This window comes from Sorex fumeus, unplaced genomic scaffold (genome assembly GCF_029834395.1).
Source record: "Sorex fumeus unplaced genomic scaffold, SorFum_2.1 ptg000122l, whole genome shotgun sequence".
Lineage (NCBI taxonomy): Eukaryota > Metazoa > Chordata > Mammalia > Eulipotyphla > Soricidae > Sorex > Sorex fumeus.
In genome coordinates this window covers 16,432,714-16,450,905 of record NW_026606179.1, presented here as the reverse complement: position 1 = coordinate 16,450,905, position 18,192 = coordinate 16,432,714, and the positions used below count along the sequence as shown (strand labels likewise).

The 18,192-nt window shown below is 60.7% G+C and overlaps 2 protein-coding genes across 2 annotated transcripts in view; one reads left to right on the top strand and one right to left on the bottom strand.

Moving 5' to 3' along the window:
* MEGF8 (multiple EGF like domains 8) overlaps positions 1 to 18,192 on the top strand; it is a 58,075-nt gene that overhangs the window by 27,853 nt on the left and 12,030 nt on the right. Inside the window, exons 31-41 of the mRNA XM_056136600.1 lie at positions 335 to 566; positions 1,424 to 1,547; positions 1,630 to 1,843; positions 1,942 to 2,156; positions 3,904 to 4,111; positions 4,213 to 4,372; positions 4,691 to 4,883; positions 5,123 to 5,293; positions 5,581 to 5,711; positions 6,006 to 6,138; positions 7,474 to 9,828. Coding sequence (XP_055992575.1) covers positions 335 to 566; positions 1,424 to 1,547; positions 1,630 to 1,843; positions 1,942 to 2,156; positions 3,904 to 4,111; positions 4,213 to 4,372; positions 4,691 to 4,883; positions 5,123 to 5,293; positions 5,581 to 5,711; positions 6,006 to 6,138; positions 7,474 to 8,742 — 3,050 coding nt within the window. The 3' untranslated portion in view covers positions 8,743 to 9,828. The remainder of the gene's footprint in view (positions 1 to 334; positions 567 to 1,423; positions 1,548 to 1,629; positions 1,844 to 1,941; positions 2,157 to 3,903; positions 4,112 to 4,212; positions 4,373 to 4,690; positions 4,884 to 5,122; positions 5,294 to 5,580; positions 5,712 to 6,005; positions 6,139 to 7,473; positions 9,829 to 18,192) is intronic.
* Positions 12,395 to 13,538, bottom strand: CNFN (cornifelin). The gene is made up of 4 exons (XM_056136609.1): positions 13,434 to 13,538; positions 13,061 to 13,171; positions 12,633 to 12,769; positions 12,395 to 12,528 (listed from the first exon to the last, which is right to left on the bottom strand). The coding sequence occupies exons 1-4, from the start codon at positions 13,471 to 13,473 to the stop codon at positions 12,439 to 12,441; spliced, it is 378 nt and encodes a 125-aa protein (XP_055992584.1). The 5' UTR covers positions 13,474 to 13,538; the 3' UTR covers positions 12,395 to 12,438.

Below are 18,192 nucleotides of genomic sequence, written 5' to 3'. Positions count from 1 at the left end.
CATGTGGTGCCAGGGATGGAATCCAGGTTGACCGTGTTCCAGGTAAATGCCTTATCCTCTGCTATGGCTCTGGCCCCACACTCAGCATCCTTTGGGGGGTTTTGCTCGACCGCATTGTCTGTTTCGGTTGTTGAATAGTGGGGAAAGAAATGTGATGGGACTCACTGGACTCAGTGCCCCAGGCGCCCAAACCTCCTCATGGTGTCTTGTGGGTTCAGTTCCTGTGTCTCCTCTCCTGTGCCTCTGTCCCTGCTCTGTCTCTCCAGTATCTGCGTCTGCCCTGGTCCGTCCCTCACTGTCTCTCTGAGTCTCTGAAGACCCCATCTTTCCCCAGGCCCAGCCTCCGTGGGACCCCCGATGGAGGAGTCTGTGGCCCATGCCGTGGCAGCAGTGGGAGGCCGCCTGTACATCTCAGGGGGCTTCGGGGGAGTGGCCCTGGGCCGCCTGCTGGCCCTTACCCTACCCCCTGACCCTTGCCGCCTGCTGCCCTCCCCTGAGGCTTGTAACCAGTCTGGGGCCTGTACCTGGTGCCACGGGGCCTGCTTGTCCGGAGACCAGGCCCACAGGTAACGCTGGTGACTGACCACATGGGGTCCTTCACAGGGGAGTGGTGCTGGGAAAATGAGGGATCAGCTTCGGCTGGGGTGGGGGAACTCCAAGCATACACCCCTGCTTGGGACTGGGACCGTGTCCTCATGTGCTCTGGGTGATGTGGGGGCTTTGTGCTGGGCCCTCATCACAGGATGTGGGGAACAGGGGTTCAGCCGTGGGGCTGCCCCAGTCCATGCAGGTGGGGAGTTGAGACGGGAAATGGGGCCTGAACTCAGAAAGGGCCGTGGGGGGGTGCGTCCACTGCACAGCCCTCCCCGGCTGGGCACTGGTCCCCTGGTACCATGGCTTGGGACTCTTGGGGTGCTGCAAGTCAGGCTCTTGTGCTCAGTCAGTGTATCAGTGTTCCCCCCAGTGTCCACAGACACTTAAATGGATCTGGTTGGGGGGTGCTCCCCCAGTTCCGGGGGGAGTATATAGCAACAGTGGCCTGGGAAGTCGTGAAGCACGCACTTCAGGATTTGGGGGCCAGGATTGGCAGTTACCCCAAACCCTGGTGTTGGGGTACCTCCCAAGGTTTCAACTGACAGGAACAGTGGGGACAGAGGCCACTGCGCAGGAAATGCCTGGGGTGGTGGGGAGGGAGGATGCCTGGCTGGGGGCAGGCTGGATCTTCAGGAGCCCTGGGGGCAAGGGGTAGCAGAAGGCAGGATGCTGTGTCTCCAGCTCAGGAGATGGGTGTGTGGGGGCGTGGGTGGATGCAGGAGAAGCGTGCTGGGGATGCTTGTTGTAATCTAGTTTGGGGTCATTTGGGGAAGCCCCTGTGAAGCGGCAGGGTATGCATGTGTGTGAGCCGCACCTCCTACCTCCCCAGGCTGGGCTGCGGGGGTCCCCCTTGCTCCCCGATGCCTCGCTCCCCAGAGGAGTGCCGCCGCTTGCGGACCTGCAGTGAGTGCCTGGCCCGCCACCCCCGCACCCTGCAGCCTGGAGATGGAGAGGTGAGTGGGGGAAGCCTGGCCTCGGGTCCTGGAAGAGACAGGTAGGGTCCTGCTGAGCCCACCACACATCACCCCTCCCCAGGCGTCCGCCCCCCGCTGCAAGTGGTGCACCAACTGCCCCGAGGGTGCTTGCATCGGCCGCAATGGCTCCTGCACGTCGGAGAATGACTGTCGCATCAACCAGCGCGAGGTCTTCTGGGCCGGGAATTGCTCAGAGGCAGCGTGCGGTGCGGCCGACTGTGGTCACTGCACTCGGGAGGGCAAATGCATGTGGACGCGACAGTTCAAGCGCACAGGTGGGCCTAGAGAGGGTCCTGCCCTGGGGGGACGGTCCTTGTTTGCACCACAGGACCCCCGACACCCTCGCTCACCCTGGCGCCTCCCAATCCCCCAGGGGAGACCCGCCGCATCCTCTCGGTGCAGCCCACCTACGACTGGACATGCTTCAGCCACTCGTTGCTGAACGTGTCCCCCATGCCAGTGGAGTCATCGCCCCCCCTGCCCTGCCCCACCCCCTGCCACCTGCTGCCCAACTGCTCTGCCTGCCTGGACTCCAAGGGTGCTGACGGCGGCTGGCAGCACTGTGTGTGGAGCAGCAGCCTCCAGCAGGTACCCAGACCCTGCCCACCCCTCCCCTGCCCCCACATGCCTCCGACCCTCCTTGCCTCTTCCCGGGACCCCTGAGCCTGCAGCTCTTGCTAAGGCTCCCCCAGCTCCCTCTCTCCATCCCCCCCCCCCCCCCCCATTCCCCACTGGCCTCTCATCCCTGGTCGTGCTGTTCTGGGAGCTTTGGGGGTGAAGGGCCACCTGGGTCACTGCGGGGCCGTGGGGAGCAGGGCTGCTCGGGCGTCCCCAGCCCTGGTGAGCTCAGCTCCGCTCCTCCCCATTCCACTTCATCCTCTGGCATCGTTCGGCTCTGTCACCCACGAGTGGACGCACACATGCCTTCGCACACACATGCATCCACGTGTGTGCCCACCAGGGCCAGCCTGGCAGCACTGTGGAGGCGGGGGCAGTCATGAGGTGCCAGGATCATACTTGGGTCACTGTGCGTGACTTGTTTGCACCACGGACCTCAGAGCTCTCTCCCCAGCCCCATGCCTGGATTTCTATAAAACACAACCGGGAGATGTTACAGCCAAACTGTGGCCCCGAACTGGTTCAAGTCCTGGCACCGCATGTCTCCTGAGATTGCCAAGAGGCCCCCAGAACTGCCAGACCCAGGCCTGGCTGAGTATCACTGGGGGAGCACCTATTGGGATTCCCCCCTCCCCCCAAAACACAAGTAGCACCTTGGAGCTGAGAGAACGGGGTGCGGGCTGGCCTTGCATGTGACCAAGCCCCATTGTGTCCACGGGTTCTGTTGTTGTTTTTTGATTTTTTTTATGAGGTGAAGAGGGATGTTTGAGTCATGCCCAGTGGTACTCAGAGGATATTCTCACTCTGTGATCAGGGGTCACTCTCAGCAGTGCTTGGACACAGGATTGTGTGGTGCCAGGGTTCCCCAGCATGATGTTATACTTTGATTCGAGCCCAGGCTGGCGGGGCTGTTGAGTGGGGTGGGACCTTGAGCCAGCGACTTGGGGCTTGGGCAGCCCCTTCTAATCCAGATCACGGGTTGCCCTGCCCTGCCCGCACGGCCGGCCTCACCTGGTTCCCCTGTGTCTGAGATGTGGTCCAAGGGGTGCAACTGAGCCTCCAGACCGTGTTGCACCCTGTCTCTGGGTCCCTTGAGCAGCCCCTCAGCTTCCCAGCCTACAGAGGCAGATCCTTATACTCTGGCTGCCAAGTCTCCGTTTTTGCCCAGTGTCTGACTTGTAATCTGTCCGTCTTGTTTCTCCACTGGGGGCCCCTGCTGCAGCCACTGTGCCCCATGCCAGTGTGTGAAGGGGACTCCTGACCCCCACACCAGGCATGTGCAGCCCGGGGTAGATTCTTCCTCCTCCTCTTCCTCCTCCTCCTCCCTTTCCATCTCCCTTTCCTCCCTTCCTATGCCCGTGTCCTCCTCCTCCCTTTCTTCTTCCTTCTTCTCTTTTTTGTGGTTCTTGGTACTTGATACTCAGGGCTTATCTCCCAGTTCTGCACGCAGGAATTAGTCTTGGCAGTGCTCAGGGACCACATGGAACGCCCTCCCTGCTGTATTACCTGGCCCTCTTGTCCCTTTCTTCTGTCATTTACTGTCATTCCCTCCTCCCATTGCCCCAGGCTGGCGTAATGGCTAAGTTATGGATGCGGGAGGGAGAGGCCAGATGGTTCTGCAGAGCCTGCGGGGAGTGCCCCAGTCTGCTGCTCCCTGAGAAGAGGGTGGGATGAGGGAAGAGCCCCCAAGTGACCTGTGCTCCTCTCTCACCCACAGTGCCTTAGCCCATCCTACCTGCCCCTCCGCTGCATGGCGGGGGGCTGCGGGCGGCTGCTCCGGGGCCCCGAGAGCTGCTCCCTGGGCTGTGCCCAGGCAACCCAGTGTGCTGTGTGCCTGCGGCGCCCGCACTGTGGCTGGTGCGCCTGGGGTGGCCAGGATGGGGGAGGCCGCTGCCTGGAGGGTGGCCTCAGCGGCCCCCGCGAAGGTGAGGTGGATTTGGGGATGAGGGGAAGGGGGGTGCCCTGGGGAATGGTGTCTGGGTGGCACAGAAGCTCCCCCAGGTGAAACCCTCCATCTGTGTGCCAGGGCTGACGTGTGAGCGTGATGAGGCTTCGTGGGCCTTCCTGTCCTGCCCCCCTGAGGATGAATGTGCTAACGGGCACCACGACTGCAACGAGACGCAAAACTGCCACGACCGGCCCCACGGCTATGAGTGCAGCTGCAAAACGGGCTACACCATGGACAAGTGAGTCTGCGCCCCCTGGCGGCCAGGCGGGAAGTGGGCAGCTCATGGACTGGTGGGGGTGGGTTGGGGTGGGCAACAGTGGGGGCATGGTTGAAGGGTACAGGTGGTGTTCCTCTAAGAAGTGTCAAAGCGGGTCTGGTGGGCGAGTGTGGCAGGGGCACCCTGGGAGGGGAAAGTTTGTGGGTTGCAACTGAAGGGGCAGTCAGGGGGGCTGCTCCCTCGCCCGGCAGTGGGAGGGAGCAGCACAGGGGTGAGGCAGGCAGGGCGGGGGTGGTGGGCTGCAGCCCCAGCTCGACTCTCACCCTCCTCATCCTGCAGCGTGACGGGGCTGTGCCGCCCCGTGTGTGCCCAGGGCTGCGTCAACGGATCATGCGTGGAGCCCGACTACTGCCGCTGTCACTTCGGTTTTGTTGGCCGCAACTGCTCCACGGAGTGTCGCTGTAACCGCCACAGCGAGTGTGCCGGCGTGGGGGCGCGCGACCACTGCCTGCTGTGCCGCAACCACACCAAGGTGCGCCACCTCCTGCCCCCTACCCTTCCGTGGGCAGAACCAGAGTGCAGCTGGGCGGTGACACGGAAGGGGACAGGAGGGCATGGAGGGCGGGCGGGCACGTGCTCTTGGAGACTGGGCAGCTGGGCCAGGGGGAAGCCCACCTAGCGAGGGCTGTGGCACCTTGGGGCACAGGTGGGAGAGTGTCCACCCCTGTCACTCTCCAGCTCTGCTCACTGCCCCGTCACCGCCATTCCCAGGGCAGCCACTGTGAGCAGTGCCTCCCGCTCTTTGTGGGCTCGGCCGTGGGGGGTGGCACATGCCGGCCCTGCCATGCCTTCTGTCGCGGCAACAGCCACGTCTGCGTCTCCAGGAAGGAGCTCGAGATGGCCAGGAGGGAGCCGGAGAAGTACTCCCTGGACCCAGAGGAGGTGAAAGAGGCTGAGGCCTGGAGCTTGGGTCTGAGGGAGGAGGCTGGGAGCCTGGAACCTGGGTCTGAGGGAGGAGGCTGGTGTCCTAGAACCTGGATCTGAGGGAGGAGGCTTGGGGGCCTGGAGCCCAGGTCTGAGGGAAGAGGTTGGGGGTCTGGAGCCCGGGTCTGAGGGAGGAGGAGTGGAAGCCTGGACCCCAGGTCTGAGGGAGGAGGGACTGGGATTTCTAGTCAGAGGCAGGGGCCAGGCCCAGTTCTTTCTGTGATCCCTACTTCTTCCTTGGCCAGATCGAGAACTGGGTTACAGAAGGTCCTAGTGAGGATGAGGCTGTGTGTGTGAACTGTCAGAACAACAGCTACGGGGACAGATGCGAGAGCTGCCTGCACGGCTACTTCCTCCTGGATGGGAAATGCACCAAGTAAGCAGCGGGGGTGGCAGGGCCATGAGCACCAGGAAGGGCCCCCGAGTCTGGACCCCCCACCCCCGCCCTCTGCTCTCACCCCGGGGAGGATGAACTCTCAGGGGGAGAGCTGGGGAGGTATGGACCCCTGGGCTCCACCAGTTTCCTGGTGCTGGAGATGGGCCAGAGGCCAGGTGTCCCCTTCCTCCGGGTTGCTACCCGGTGTCTCCTTCTGGCTGCTGCTGGGGCTCGGCTCACAGGGCCAGCATCTGCTCAGGGCCTCTGTGATCCTGTCTTCTTCCTGCCCCTCAGATGCCAGTGTAATGGCCACGCAGACACGTGCAACGAGCAGGACGGGACGGGCTGCCCGTGTCAGAACAACACGGAGACGGGCACATGCCAGGGTGGCTCCCCGAGTGACCGCCGAGACTGCTACAAGTACCAGGTGCGGCGGGCAGGGGCAAACAGCCAGAGGGGGGGAGGGCAGCGACTCACAGCCCAGAGGGGATGGAGGGCAGCGACTCACAGCCCAGAGGGGGTAGGGGGCAGGGGCGCACAGCCCGGAGGGGGCAGGGGGCAGGGGCTCACAGCCCATAGGACAGGGAAGTGGGGACTCGGCAACACAGGTCTGGGCCAAGCGTTTCCTGCTGGGAGGACAGCTCGGGTCACACCTCCCTTTGCTCGCCTCAGTCTCTCTTCTGCTCTCTGGAAGCCTCCTCTCTGTCGAGGTGTGCGGGGTGGAACTTTCGTGCCTCCCTGATGCTCTGCCCTCAACCGGAGTTTTTATTCTCTTGTTTTTCATTCTAAAAAAAGTTCAGGAGAAGGGGTTTGGGCTGCCCCTGGTGGGTGGTGCTGAGGGGGCACCCAGTGCTCCACTCTGTATAACCCCTCGAGCAACAGGCCCAGCCCCTGTGCTTGTGTGTCTGATACCATCCAAAGGGGCTGGCCTGTGCCCAGAGAGGGTTCAAGTCTGAACTGAGTTTCTCTAGTGTCCAGAGTGAAAGTGAAGGGGTGTCCTGCCATGGGTGGTACAGCGGGGACACCAGGGCCAGGACAGATTGGGAGACCCCTCAGGGTCATGCTGCCGGTGCTTTATCCGGCTGTGGACATCGTAGGAAAGTGAGGCGTCGCCCCAGTATCTTGCCTGCCTGGGCTGGGTCTGGAGTTGCGATTAGCCCTGCTTGGCACCCAGAGCCTGAGTGGTCTCCCCCAGCCCATCCACGCAGCTGGCCTGATTCTGAGCCCCTCCTACCTCCGGGTGCCACAGGCAGCTTCGGCCTTGAGTGGCATGGAGCATGTGAGCACCAGGGGGCAGAGTACCTGTCTTGCTAGGGTGTTGGGGTGCCGGAGGGGACCAGATGGGTCAGATGCACTGTCCCGCAGGAGGTGGAGGGTTGAGAGGAGCAGGCATCTGAGGGACACATCCTGAGTGTGGGTCCCGGCTAGAAGGACCAGGACAAGGGGGAAGGACAGAGAGGTGGGGATGGAAGACCTGGGACATGGGGGACTTCGTGCGAAGCTGCCCTGGATTTTGACATGGTGGAGATGAGTGGGGCACGTGCCTCAGCGAGTGGGGGCCACCTGGTGGGCACAGCTCTGGCAGCCCCATTGCCACCGTCAAGGCTGTGGAGAAGTGGTGACTGGCTTGCTCTGAGCCTGGGTGCCCCCATGCCAGGGTCAAGGGTGGACTGGGGGCCTCTGCGCCAGGAGGGAGGTGGGGGGTGCCAGAAGTGCCACAGAAGTGCCACAGCTCCAGAAGCTGTCCCCACTCTGCCTGCAGTGCGCCAAGTGCCGGGAGTCATTCCACGGGAGCCCACTGGGTGGGCAGCAGTGCTACCGGCTCATCTCGGTGGAGCAGGAGTGCTGCCTCGACCCGCTCTCTCAGACCAACTGCTTCCACGAGCCCAAGCGCCGCGCCCTGGGCCCCGGCCGCACCGTCCTCTTCGGTGTGCAGCCCAAGTTCACAAACGTGGACATCCGCCTGACCCTGGACGTCACCTTTGGCGCCGTGGACCTCTATGTCTCCACCTCCTATGACACTTTCGTGGTCCGCGTGGCTCCCGACACGGGTGTCCACACCGTGCACATCCAGCCACCGCCACCGCCGCCACCCCCACCACCCCCGGCCGAGGGGGGTCCCCGGGCAGCGGGGGATCCTGGGGGGGCTGGGGCCGGGAGTGGGCCAGGGGCCCCGGCAGAGCCCAGGGTGCGGGAGGTGTGGCCCCGGGGCCTGATCACCTACGTGACAGTGACGGAGCCTTCGACGGTTCTGGTGGTGCGAGGGGTGCGGGACCGGCTGGTCATCACATACCCGCACGAGCACCACGCCCTCAAGTCCAGCCGCGTGTACCTGCTGCTGCTGGGCGTGGGGGACCCGAGCGGGCCGGGTGCCAACGGCTCAGCCGACTCGCAGGGCCTGCTCTTCTTCCGGCAGGACCAGGCCCACATCGACCTGTTCGTCTTCTTCTCAGTCTTCTTCTCCTGCTTCTTCCTCTTCCTCTCGCTCTGCGTGCTCCTCTGGAAGGCCAAGCAGGCCCTGGACCAGCGGCAGGAGCAGCGCCGCCACCTGCAGGAGATGACCAAGATGGCCAGCCGCCCCTTTGCCAAGGTCACCGTCTGCTTCCCACCCGACCCTGCCGCCCCGGCACCCACCTGGAAACCCACGGGCCTCCCACCACCCGCCTTTCGTCGCTCTGAGCCCTTCCTGGCCCCCCTGCTGCTGACAGGGGCCGGCGGGCCCTGGGGCCCCGGGGGAGGGGGCTGCTGCTCGCCCGCCCTCCCCGCCAGCCCGGCCGGCCTGCGCGCAGGGCCCATCACGCTGGAGCCCACCGAGGATGGCATGGCAGGGGTGGCCACGCTGCTACTGCGGCTGCCCGGAGGGCCCCACGCACCCAACGGCGCCTGCCTGGGCTCGGCCCTGGTCACCCTGAGGCACAGGCTCCACGACTACTGCGGGGGTGGTGGGGGCGCTGGGGGTGGTGGGCATGGGCCGGGCGCCGGCCGCAAGGGACTGCTGAGCCAGGACAATCTCACCAGCATGTCACTCTGACCCACCGCATGTCCAATGCTAGTGTCTCCAGGGGCCTCTGGTCCCCTCCCCGTCCCCTGGCAGGGCCGACTCTGCCCTACTTTCAACCATTATTTATTGAAACCTGCTGTGTGCCAGGCACTGCTGAGGCCCCAGGCGGGCGACCAAGCCAGGCGGTGTTCCCTGATGCCTGGGACTTTGTTCTAGTGAAGGGGGACAGTCAGCGTGGACACTGATCCCGCACATGCTGGCGGGACAAGGCCTTTGGGGCAGCATCTTGCTCAGTCTGGGAGAAGGAAGCACAGCCGGAGGAGGTTCCAGGCAGAGGGCACTTACGGTCACTCAAGGTCAAGGTTGAGGCCTTCATGGCAAAGCCCCGGGCTGGTTTTGTGGGAAGCACCAGCGGCCAGAGGGGCCAGTGGGCCCCAAGTGGGTTTGGGGTCTTATTCTCAGGGCAGTGGGAAGCCACTGGGCAGTTTCTGGAGGAAGGATGGGACTTGGAGCGGTTGGACGGGGTCTGTGAACTGGGGTGGGGGCACCCGCAGGGACTCGGGAGATGAGAGTGGGACAGAGAGTGGGATGGGATTGGGTGCCCTGGTGGCAGGGGAGAGGAGTCCAGCATCATCCGCACCTGTGGCACCCTCTGTGTGTCAGTGGCAGCTGGTTGGTTGAGATGGAGATGGGGGCCCAGTGGAAGATGAGCCCAGTCTCGGCCCTGGGGTACCCCCAGAGACGAGGTTCCTCAGGAGCCATGCTGCCTGTGCTCTGGGTGTGTGTGGGGTTCCTGAGCAGAGGCTGGCCCACAGAAGCACAGGGCCAGGACAGGACCCTGCCACTGGAGGTGGCAGAGCCACCCGCCCAGGCAGGAGAGGTCAGGAGAAGGGTGAAATCCTCAGCCTTCAGCTCACCTGGAGATGAAATCGGGGTCCCTGCAGGGGCTGTCCCCAGCCAGTCCCACCTTTGACTTCTAAGCCCTTCTCCCCTTTTGAACTTGGTATTCTCCTTTCCCAAGACTTGAACCCCAGTTGCCTTTTGGGACCCCTGGGGAGCTGGTCCTACCTGCACCTTACCCTTGGCAGGGGGCCTCAGTCTTGAAAGTGGAGAGGGGTGTACTTGGGTCAACAATAAAGAGTGGAGTGTGGGAGACTCTGTGTCTGGGGCTATCTGTGTATGGAAGGTGGGGTGACCTGCTAGGTGGTGTCCAGGTGGTATCCTAAGAGAGAATAGGGCAGCGGGGTCTTTGACCCCTGACCCCATCTCGGGGAACCCTGTTTCTCAGGAGGGGAGATGGCCAGGCTGTGCTCACAGGTTCTGGCATGGCCCAGGCTAACGCCAGCACACACAAGGCATGTGATGGACCTCTGTGGGCCTCTGGGCATCACCACCCCAGACCCCACATATGCAGTATTGCTGAGGGGCACAGCAGGAAGTAGACGTGAGGGGTGCAGGGCGGCCTCTCTCCCAGGGTCCACGAATCTCACAGCCTTTCCATACCCTGGGCAGTTAAAGGGCTTCCTGGGGGTCAGCCCACCACGTGCATGTTTGCCATCGGCCCTGTTTCCTCCCAGTGCCCATGGCCGGCGAGACCTAGGAGCCGCGTGTGGGCACTTCGCCTGCATGTCATTGCTGCAGTTCCATTGACTTCCCAGCAGCCTTGTGGGCAGCTGCCCTGCCCTTGTGTGGCCCCCAAGACCCCAGAATCTTCAAGTAAAGAGGATAGGTGCCACCAAGGGCTTTGGGCGCCTGGTACTGTGCTGGGGACTGGTTTGGGATTTTGTTTCTGATGCCACAGGGGATAGGACCCAGGGACACACACACACACACACACACACACACACACACACACACACACGGCAGGAACTTTACCCATAAGTCACATTCCTGGCCACTGGCTGTTGTGAGCAATCACTGGTTTCCACAGTGTGAGTGACAATTACAAGGTCTGGGAGCCACACTTGGTATGTGAAAGCCCCAAGTTTGAACCCAGCATGGCATGCTTCCTGGAGCACCACCAGGCATGACCCTGAGCCCCAAAACAGCATTGAAAGGGAAGACGGAAGGAGGGGATTTTTTTTTTCTTTTTGGGTCACACCCGGCGCTGCTCAGGGCTTACTCCTGGCTCATGCACTCAGGAATTGCTCCTGGCGGTGCTCAGGGGACCATATGGGGTGCTGGGAATCGAACCTGTGTCGGCCATGTTGGCTGCGTGCAAAGCAAACGCCCTACCCACTGTGCTATCGCTCCAGCCCCAAGGAGGGGATTTTTAAAACGTAGTTGGAAGGGTAAGAATAGGAGACAAGGTCGGAGAAGGGAAGGTGTTGGGTTTGGTAAGGATTCAACTCTGCAGAGCAGGAGATGCAGGAGCTGGGGCAGGATGAAGCTTTGATGACAGAGTGGAGGTGGGTGAAGGTGAAGAGCAGATATGGGGGGCTTGGGGGGGGATTTGGCATTGCAGGTGAAATTTGAGATGCCAGTTTGCTATTGCAAGTGAAGGTGTCACTGATGGTTGGCTGTACGGATCAGAGAGTGGAAGAGAAGAGAAAAGCACCGGTGAGAGGAGCCATGATGGTAAAATTACTTAATTATATATTAATTATGCCATTAGCAGCAATGACTGCTGATTGGATTCACTTTCGGGTCTTCACATCCCAGCTGAGCCTCCCATGTCTGCCGTTGAATCTGTTTGGGGTTAGACTCAGGGCGGGAAGCTGTGAATTCAGCAAAAGTCAAGGTGGACCCCAGGCCTGTTAGATCTGGGGACTGAATAGATGATTTTTGCCACAGAGAGTGGATTGAACTCGGGCTCCTTAACGGTTGCTTTGGCTTCAGGGAGCAGTGCTCGGCCTGTGAACGGTGTTCAAGGCTCAGCTTCTGGTGAACCATGCAGCGCTCCCTAGTTTGTCCTTAGATCTCGAGGCAGCCAGAGTTAAGGCTCTTGTCTGGCATGCAGCCCACCTGAGTTCAATCCCCAGCACGACATGGTCCCCTGAGCACTGCTGGAAGAGCACAGAGCCAGATATAGCCCCTGAGCATTACAGGTGGTGCACCACCGCCCACCCCTGCAATATAAGAATTTGTGTAACTTGGCTTCTCTACCAAGATAGATTTTTTGATTTTCAGGATCTGGGCAGAGCCTTAGGGGGTCTTCATTAGAGGGGACCCTGGGGGAGAGTGGGGAGCACTTGCCAATGTCACAAACATCTTGCTGAGACCTGGGGATTTTTGGGGTCCTGAGTGCCTCCTGCTGTTTCCCACCCCCTCCACCCCCCCGAAATACACACACACACACACACAAACACACTCCCAAAAGATCCTGTCAGGGGGATAGTTCAAGGAGTGCATGTGGGAGGCTCCAATTCCAGCAGGGTGCCCCACAGTCCCTGAGCACCCACAGAGCACCCACCGCCAGTGTGGTTCCTTGGTTCCCACAAAACAAAACACCCACCAAAATGGAAATGGAAAGATTTCACAATGAGGCAATTCCCCTTTGCACCCCGGCAGGCCCATCCCTGAGTCCCCATCTCCTGGCTGGCCCTTCCCCGCCCAGATTCCTCCCAAGGGACAAAAACGTGGGCGGGGTTGGTTTTCAGGTTTTTTTTTTTTTTTTATTGTGGGTGTACATGGGACAGCTGGGAGAGAGCTGGAAGGGCGGGCCCTCCCGGGAGGGCGCAGCGGAGGCCAGAGGACCAAAAGAAAAGTGGGGAAGGGGGAGCCCCTTTATTCTCGGATCTTCAGTTCCCGCGCCATCTGACACAGCGCGCAGGGAAGACAAAACGTGAGCGCCGCCCAATCGTGCCCGATGGATCCCTGGTGGGTGGGGGAAAGAGGTCAGAGCGCGTGGGTGAGCGCCAGCGCGGCCCCGTCTCCGCGCGCGCCCCCGTCCCCGCGCGCGCCCCCGGGCCTGCGCTCACCTGGATGCAGTAGCGCTCGCGCATGCCGGTGCGGAGCGAGTGCAGGCCGCCGGGCAGGTAGGGCGCGCAGCAGCACTCGCCGAAGTCGTCGGAGATGCGACAGGCCAGGCACATGGGCGCAAACGTGCCGCAAAGACCTGGGCCGGGTGTGGGCGTGGTCAGGGGCCGAGACCAGGCTCCCCGGGAGAGGGGGGACGGGGGGCGGGGAGCTGGTGGTCCAGGATGGGGTGCTCAGAGGTGGGGAACCAGCGTTTGAAGCGGGAGTTGGGGCCACCAGGAGGAACGTGGAGGATGCACTGGGCGGGGTTGGGGGTTGGGAAGGGCTGAGATCCGGGAGGGTGGGGGAGGGTGGGGAGTCCGAGGATGGGGTGAAGGCGAAAGGGGTTCAGGGCCCAGGGAGGGGGCGCTGGAGGTAGGGTTACACTCACAGACGGGCATGTCGTTGCAGCAGTCCGTGAGCCCCGTGTGCCAGTCACTGGCCTGTGTCTGGTAGCAAGTGTTGGCACACTGGGGCTGGCTGGTCACTGGGTAGGACATGGCTGTGGAGGGGACACGGGTCATGGGGCAGCCTCACACTTTCCCTCCGGCTGCCTCTCCCTCTGCCGGGCGGGGTCCCAGAGGGGACCCCACTATGCCTCCCCCTTCCCTACGGCTCCCGCTCATCAGGTGGGTGGGGTCCTGCACTGGGGGCATAGTGGGCGGGACGAGGGAGAAGCGTCGCTGCTGCCTCCAGCCGGGGATGTCGGGGGTCTGGGGTGCCAGCAGGAGCCGGCTGTCATCCGAGGGCGCCCGCAGGCCCACCTTTGCCTTTCACGCGGCACTCCTGCATCTCGAACTGCATCTTGCTGGCCCTGTGGAGGCGGCGCGGGGGACCGCAGCGGTGATAGTGACAGCCGGCTGGATCTGTGCCAGGGGCGCTGGAGATGGGGGCTTGGGCAAGGGGCACCGGGGGCGGGACTGGGGGACAGGTTGAGGGGGAGGAGAAAGAGGCCAGGTGAGCCTGCCAGCTAGGAGAGGGGGAGGGGTGCCGGGAGAAACTCGCGGATCTCTGTCCAGCTGTCCCACAGACCCCAGCGGACCCCCTCAGACCAGAGGCAGAGCCGAGAGAGTGAGTCAGAAGAGCAGGTGCCTCCCATCTCCCGGCACGGGGATGGCACTGCCAGCCCATTTCCCAGACAGATCATTGAGGCCCCAGAGCCCAAGAGAAGCCCCTTTGGGATGGCCCAGACGAGGGGTGCTGGCCCCAGAGCTTCCAAACTCCACTACCCAGTTCTGTCCTGGTGGAGGAGGCAGTTGTGGGGGGCACCCAGAGCTGGGGTCAGCCATGCAGGGAAGCAGGGAGCAGAAGTGGGGCTCCTACCTGCAGGTTTGGATGGTGACAACCACGGAGATGACAGGGCAGACACACAGGCGACACGGCACTCTGAGTTCTCAGGCTCGGGACAGGACCAGTTTATATTGGGGCCGCCCCATGGGCCTGGGCGGGGCTCTGATGGAGCATGTGGAGCCAAGCCGGTCTGGCTGACCCTCTGGCCCTACTGGGCCTCCCCCTCTTCCTCCTTCCCCAGCCCCCCTACAGTGGCCTCCTGGCTTGCCTGGGGCACAATGGGTGGGGGGCAGGGGCCAGGCATGAGGAGAGGCAAGTGGGCAGAGACCAGAGGTGGAAGAGATGGGGAGAGCCAGTGGAGTCGAGATCTGGGGAGAAGTTAAGGAAGGGAAGGAGGGGTCCAGAAGTCATGGAAAGTGGGGGCTCGTGAGGTTGGAGCGATAGCACAGTGGGGAGGGCGTTTGCCTTGCACACAGCCGACCTGGGTTCGATTCCCAGCATCCCATATGGTCCTCCAAGCACCGCCAGGAGTGATTCCTGAGTGGAAAGCCAGAAGTTACCCCTGAGCATCACCGGGTGTGACCCAAAAAGCCCAAAATAACAACAACAACAACATCAAAAAGTGGGGGTTCAAGTCTGCAGCGAAGAAAGGCAACAGTGAGTGCTGGTGTCTTCTCCCATCTGCCTCTGGGAGGCCCTCACTTCCCTGGGGAGAGGCTCTGCGCTCCCATCCGGGAGGTGTGGGGCTTACTGTGCTTGGGGCACTCATATTGGCACCTAAGGCAGGAAACCACCACCAGATTGAGGAGGAGGCGGCTGAGGGTGGGGGAGGGCAGACTCCCCCCAGGACTCATGGGGTCTGACACAGCAGGAGGGGGCTCCAGGTGCTGCAGGAGCAGGGCTTGGCCCACTGGCTGCTCAGAGGAAGGAAGGGGCTGGGGGTCCAGGGCTCCTGAGGGAGAGAGTTGGGGGCCTGAGTCACCGAGTCTCCCCCCAACAGGCCTGGCAGGCTTGGAAGTGACTCAGTGAGGGAAGCAGCGTTAGAGCCGGGTGGGGATCCTGGCATGGGTGTTACCCCAAAAATGTAGGAGGCACCGGAAAATTGGGGTGTCACCTACAAAGAAGGTGGTGCCGTCACTTTACTGAGTGGGGTGAGTATGGGCATGGCGGAGGCAGGTGGTTCACCCTGCTGGCCTGGGATCCCAGGCCCCCCCACCTCCACACCCTTTGCCTCCCAACCCCAAGACCTGTTCTTCACCTCGTGGCCTCTCTGCACCATCCCATGGCTCCCTGTCCCTGTCCCTAGGTCATCTGATAGCATCAATGTCTATCCCCGTGGGGCCATTGCTGGGTGGAGTCTGAATATCTGGGGACCCCTTTCCATTTCTGTCCTGGGGCCCCTGCCCCCCCAGCCATGCCCCTTCCTCACTCTGAGGGGCTCTTCTGTAAATCTCTCTCCAAAATTCCCCTGTACTCTCTCTCCCCACCTCCCAACCTCCTCCCAAACTCTGCATCTCTCCTCCTTGTCCTGGGGTCTCTGCCTCTGTTCCCACCCCCTAGTTTCCCAACCCCATACTGCAGGGAGTCAGTGCCAGTCATGGCCTAGGATGAGGAGGAGGAAGAAGAGGAGGAGGAGGAGGAGGAGCAGGAGCAGGAGCAGGAGGAGGAGGAGGATTTCCAGGTGCTGGTCAGCTCTGCCCTGAGTCTCCGCTCCTCTCACTGACACATCCTGGGGCCCCCAATTAGATACAGCGAGTCTCAGGGAGATGAGGAAATCGAGACTGTGGACGCTGTGAGGTGGCCAGCTGTGGGGAGAGGAGGCAGCTCGCAGGAAGAGGAAAGTGAGGGGCTGAGGGGTGACCATCTGCCTCCATGCATCTGACAGCTCCCCCCTCAAACAGGGTGTTAGCTAAAATACAAGGCATCTGCTTAAATGATACAAACAGACAAACCTGGCAAATATTGTTATTTAAATATAATAAATAATAGTATTATTTATTAAAATATTGTTATTTAGCATTTTATTGTGTTTCAAATTAATTATTTGTTTTTGGTTTTGGGTCATATCCAGTGGTGCTCTCTGAGCTGTAGTTTTTCTGTTGCAAACTTCAGCCTCTCTTGCTGGACCTCGATCATCTTGCTTGTAAAACTAAATGAAAATATAATAATATGATCTCTTACTCCTGGCTGTGCACTCAGGAATTACTCCTGGCAGTGCTCAGGGGATCATATGGGATGCTAGAATAAAACCTGGGTCAACCATGTGCAAGATAAATGCCCTACCCACTATACTATCCTTCCTACCTTTTATTATTATTATTATTATTATTATTATTATTATTATTATTTTGAGGTCAAATCTGGTGGTGATCAGGGACTACTCCCAGCTCAGTACCAGGGGTCTCTGCTGGAGGTCTCAGGGAACCAGGGATGGAATCCCGGGACACCTGCATACAAAGCCTGCACTCAGTGTTTTGTGCTACCTCCCAGACTGAAACATATTTTTATTTATGTACTTATTTATTCACGGCAAAGCCTGGCAAGCTACCCATGACATATTCCTCCTCCTCCTCCTCCTCCTCCTCCTCCTCCTCCTCCTCCACCTCCTCCTCCTCCTCCTCCTCCACCTCCTCCTTCTTCTCCTTCTTCTTCTTCTTCTTCTTCTTCTTCTTCTTCTTCTTCTTCTTCTTCTTCTTCTTCTTCTTTCTTCTTCTTGTTACTCCTGGCTCTGTGCTCTGGGATCATTCCTGGAGGTTCACAGGGGACTATGGGGTGCTGGGGATTGCACCTGGGTCAGCCGTGTGCGGGCCAAGTGCCCTGACTGCTCTCTACTATCACTCCTGCCCCCAAAACTTATGTTGCAAGCAATAGTTGGGATATCCTTTTCCAAAAAAGGATTCGTTTCTCTGAGATCCAGATTTATTTGAGCATCCTATTTAACATTGGCTCAAAGAGGACTCCAGGGCCAGAATTTATAGTGCAGCAGGTGGGGTGCTTGCCTTGTACACAGCTGACCTGGCATCCTATATGGGTTCCACGGAGCCCTGCCAAGAGTGATCCCTGAGTGTAGAGCCAGAAGAAATCCCTGAAAACCGCTGGGTGTGGCCCCCAACAAATAAAAAAAATAAAAAGAAAAGGAAAAAAGCACAGGGGTCCAGTGCCTTGCAGGGGAGCAGTGAATCCTCTGTGGGTGCATTTGACTGCTGGTACTGCACAGCCCCAGACCGCTGGAGGTAGTCCTGGTGGTCCTTGAGCCCCTTAGTGTCCTAACACTGGTCTGGAAGGCTCCTTCTGCAGCAATGACCCCTGCACCCAGGACACCTCTGGGAGCCCCAGGAGAGAGAGTATAGAGGGGAAGGTGCTTATGGACTGGTCCTTGCCAATCCCCAGCGCCCCATAGGGCCCCTTTCCCCAACATCTCCAGGAGTGATCCCTGACACAGAGCCAGAAGCACCACTGGGTGTGGCCCCCAAACCCAAAACAAAGAACATCAACAAAAACTAACAAGGGGAGGAGTCAGGTGACTGGCCGGGCCCATTCCTCCAGGCTGGCAGCCAGGCGGGTTTGGGTCCAGTTGCACAACGTGGCATTCATAAGGCGGGTGGTGCCGTCCACAGTCCCGGTGAAACCAGTTGGGCTAAGTGGACCAGTGAAGCGGCACCCCCTTCCCATCCTAGACTGCTGCTTCCGCCAGGGCCAGTCCTATGGAGGACTCTCCAAGCCTGGTTTGGGTGTCATCATGTCATGTGTCTTGTGTGTCATATGTGGGACTGTCACCATGCATGGCTCTGCGTGCTCCTGGGCGGTGGGTGTGACACAGGTGGGGCCTTTTGTGTGTGTGTGTGTGTGTGTGTGTGTGTGTGTGTGTCTTCAGTGACCTTTCTAGGGGGTTCTGGATGGTTCAAGTGGGAACACAGCGGGGCTGGAGACATAGCACAGGGGTGTGGCACTGGCCTTGCATGCAGCTGACCCTGGTTTGTTCCCCAGCACAGCACATGGTTCCCTAAGTGCCTCCAGGAGAGATTCCTGAGCCCAGAGCCATGACTAAGCCCTGAGCGCTGTTTGGTGTGCCCCCCAACCAAAAACAAAGTCAAGTAATTCCTGACTCTACACTCAGGAATTACTTCTGGCAGTGCTCAGGGGACCATTTGGCATGCTAAGAATCGAAGACAGGTCTGCTGCATGCAACGCACTACCCACTGTCTGTTCTATTGCTTCATATCCTTCCCCCCC